The sequence below is a fragment of the Lolium rigidum genome, chromosome 5, assembly GCF_022539505.1.
Source record: "Lolium rigidum isolate FL_2022 chromosome 5, APGP_CSIRO_Lrig_0.1, whole genome shotgun sequence".
Taxonomy (NCBI): domain Eukaryota; kingdom Viridiplantae; phylum Streptophyta; class Magnoliopsida; order Poales; family Poaceae; genus Lolium; species Lolium rigidum.
Genome location: NC_061512.1, coordinates 208304138 through 208308113, shown reverse-complemented (window position 1 = coordinate 208308113; position 3976 = coordinate 208304138). Strand labels below are relative to the sequence as shown.

The 3976-nt window shown below is 48.7% G+C and overlaps 1 protein-coding gene across 1 annotated transcript; it reads right to left on the bottom strand.

The window, feature by feature from the left end:
- Positions 1-2312: 2312 nt before the first annotated feature.
- On the bottom strand, positions 2313-3541 carry LOC124657853 (probable sarcosine oxidase). Its single transcript, XM_047196336.1, has one exon. It carries the CDS (start codon positions 3536-3538, stop codon positions 2339-2341), a length of 1200 nt encoding a protein of 399 aa, XP_047052292.1. The 5' UTR covers positions 3539-3541; the 3' UTR covers positions 2313-2338.
- Between the last annotated feature and the right edge of the window lie 435 nt (positions 3542-3976).

The following is a 3976-nucleotide window of genomic DNA, read 5'->3' as shown; positions in this document are numbered from 1 at the left end:
TGATGTCTGGGAAGTCGTAAGCGCTGACGCTATGTTCGTAGGACCAACAGCGAGCCAACACGATATGACGGTACCAAAACGTGCTGCTATAGCGATTTAAAACAATCGTAGGGTCGAATGTACTAGGATGGTAGTCAGGTTCACACAAATCAGATGGGCGCAAAAAGGAAGAATGGATGACCCTACGATGAAAAATGTTCAGAACTTACATGGAAAGAACTGAACTTCACCAGTACAAGGTTCTAAGTTTGTTTAAGTCCCTGTTCAAAAGTGAAAGGTTTGTTCAAATCTACGCTGACGGTGTGTTTTTCATGAAAACGTGAACTTAATTATTTTTTAAAAAATCCACCGTCGTGTGCACCCAAATGCCAACTTCAGTAATCACGGTCCTCCTAGTCAAAAACTCAAAACAGGAAACGAAACAAAAAATGGAAGTCAGCCCATTCCTTGCTTCGACCAGATGCAGCCTTCAGACATTTGGAATTGTTTGTTGCGGGGGAAGCTCCAAATGAATTTCATATTACTCAAGTGGTTGATCTTAGCGACCAAGTTTCCCAAAATGAGACAGAAAATAAGAAGCGGTGACAGTTATGAAAAAAAAAACTCACTAATCGGTTGTCAAGACCCCATCTAGGGAAAAAAATCCTGAAATTAAGTAATGAAGAAAACTGATTCGCACCCAAGATTCTGCAATGGCTTGAAATTACATGAGGTCAATCACAGACTAAATGCACTACTTAAAGTCTACAATCTTGGTATACTACAAGTCTATTATTTGTTAAAGTACCTCTTTTTTATGTAAAATAGTAGAATTCTACTGTATGTATTTATAGTTTAGATTTTTTTTGTTTACACGTGTACAAGAGGGTTGTATAAGGGGGAGATAAAGCAAAAGAATATTTAACAAAAGCCATCTATCTAATAGGAGAAGAGAGCATAAGAATTTCAAAAGGATTAATCAAATTAAGCTCTACTTCAAATAAAGTTATGCACATACATGCGTATTTGGAAAATAAATAAACTCCTTGTCTTCCCTTCTAAGTTTATACCAGTAGTCAGACGCGCAGATAAAGGTGTACCCTGAAAACCGAAATGTCCGTCCGTAAAATACTCCGTTGGCCACATCGGCTGGTAGGAACTTACCTAATATATCTATACGAGGATATATAGGGCTTGATACGGATTTTTGCGGGCTAAAAAAAGAAGGCACCGAGAAAAACTTACCCCTTCAAATTTTGGTGAGGTGGGGACACCGAAGCAAGCCTCAAAGAAGGCTTGTTGAGGTTGATGTCGAGAGCTGTGATACACCTCAGACGACTCTGAGAAGTATTGCTAGACCAACAGGAGCATAGATATTATCAGTGTGCTTGAGCAAACTTGCAGTGTAAAAAAGATCCTCTCTTGTATCCGAGAACCCGTCGTTGCACATAGCACATGTGCAGTCAGGTAGAAAGGAAGTTCTTCGTTGGAGCAATCTCTAGTATTCAGTTCATCTTGAAGCATGAGCCAAAAGAAGACCTATGCTTAATTGCTTATGCTGACACCCAAATGGAGAATCAGGCTAGGCAGAATTTCCCCAAAGGGTATGTCCAAATGTCAATCTCCTGGGTTGCTCTTGCTGAAAAGCTTCAAACTCACTCAAAGAGCTATATCAAGGATTCATGTTCCCTTGCTTGCTTGAAAGAAATCTCGAGAGATATTACGAAGGATGCTAGATGAGGAAATGTGACTTCGAGATCTTTCAGGAAGCAGATAGCTAGGCCTTTAAACTCAGATAGAAGCATGAAGCGATTTCTCTATCAAAAGGAACTGTCTATGATCTTAGTTGGTGGCAAAGAATTCTGGTAATAACTTTCCCAGATGAGCTTATCAAAAATAAGAACACCATGATTTTATCCAAGTGTTTCATAAACAAGCAACCATTCTGAACCTACATATAAGTAATACCTAACCCTACTTTATTTATTTATTTTGGCTTGCATAGCATAGACCAAACTGGTAGTGGCGGACTGAGTTTGGTTAAGTCACAGACCATACATAAACAATGTCTTTGTATCCGTCCAATTGTTTAATGCCTCTGTAAATCTTGAGTGTAATAAAAAAAGGTTGGCGGAGCAGTCAATCGTTTGTAGCTCCTCATATGTGAGAAAATCTTAACATGTTTGAAACATTCTCTCAATCCTTGCAATCACAGGTAAGAGACTGCGGTATATTCAGAGCTTGTAATAAGCCATGCATCATTGCATCATTTAGGACAGACAGAGGGTTTTCTCCAAAAAAAAACAAGTCAGTGCTGCTACCACTAAGCAGGATCACTGAATTAGCAGACACGATTTAGTTAATGGGCGTTGTTGTTCCCCGTGGGATTGCCCTCAAACCGGCTGATTCTGAAATGCTGGAGCTCCACCCCGGCCTCTGCGGCGGTTCTGGCCTCGCCATGGATGGCCATCTCGGCAAGGATGATCCCCACCGCAGGCCCCATCTTGAAGCCGTGACCGGAGAACCCGGCCCCGATCACCACGTCCTCACCGAACTCCCCGCCGAGGAAGTCGATCACGAAGTCCTTGTCCGGCGTCATGGAGTACATGCACGACTGCCGAACGACCGGCCCACCGGCGCTCTCCACGTGTCCCGGCATGAACTCCTCGATCCACTGCGCGACGCGCGCGGCGGCATCGTCAACGCCGGAGCTCCAGTCTCGCCTGTCCGGGTCGCACGGCGGCCCGCTGTCGTAGTTGATCTTGATGAGGCCCGGGAGCTCCAGGGATGGCGTGCTGTACACGTGGGGGTCGCCGTGGCTCGAGAAGGTCGGGAACCCGGCCTCAGCCGCCAGCTCCTGCTCGTGGCCCGGCTTGATCTTCCAGTAGAGCGAGAGCATGTGCAGCGGCTGGATGGGCAGGTCCAGGCCGGCGACGGACTTGACCAGCTTGCTCGTCCACGCGCCGACCGTGACGACGCACTTGGCGCCGTGGAACTCCTCGCCTTTGCTCGTTACCACTCGGACACCGGTGGTATTCTTGGCGATGCCGACGACCTCCGTGTTGTCCCTGACGACGGCGCCCTTGCTGACGGCCAGCGCCTGGAACATGGCGACGGCCTTGGTGGCGTTGAGCACGCCGCCGCCGAGCTCACTCACCGCGGTCACCCACCCGTCGTCCGGGACGCGGAATACGCCTGGCCACCTCTCGTCCACGTCCACCTCCGCGCCGCCCCCGTTCCTGACGGCGGCGAGGAGCGAGGCGTCGCTCCGCTGGCCGATGGAGAGGTGCGCCGACGGGGTGAGCACGCGGTAGCCGGCGTCCGCCTCGGCGCCGGTCCAGAGGCGGCGCGCGAGGCGGACCATGGGCGGGTAGTGCGGCTTGGGGTAGGCGTCGCGGATGGTGCGCGACAGTCCGTTGGAGGAGCCGAGGTGGTGGAGCAGGTCGAAGCGCTCGAGGAGCAGGACGGTCGCGCCACGGGACGCCGCCGCGTGCGCCGCGCAGCTGCCCATGATGCCAGCGCCCAGCACGATCACGTCAAAGCTGGACTCGGCGGCCATGGCGCCGACACTACTTTATCGAAAAAATAAATGGCGCCAACACTTGAACACTGGCTCGATCAGTTGCTCTGGGATGTTGCTTTCCGGTGCACGATCAAGTTAGCAGATGAGTGCTCTACTTATTAAAGATTGGCAAGCAGGAACATTTACGATCGAGCAGAGAGTGGAGCCAACCAAGGAGAAAAGTCAGTACAAAATCTGAATCGAAATCTGACCCCAGCAGCCCAGCTAGCTGCACCTAGACAGAAATCCTAGACAAAAAGTTTCAGATAATTTTTGGGCACACTCGTGTCTGGGCGCGCAGTCGTAAGCGCTGACGTTACGTTTCGATGAACAATAGCGAGCTATCACAATCAGATAAGGTAACCAAAACGTGCTGCTATATGACAACCTAAACAATACTGGTAGGATCGGATAAAACCAAATCGACGCAACATG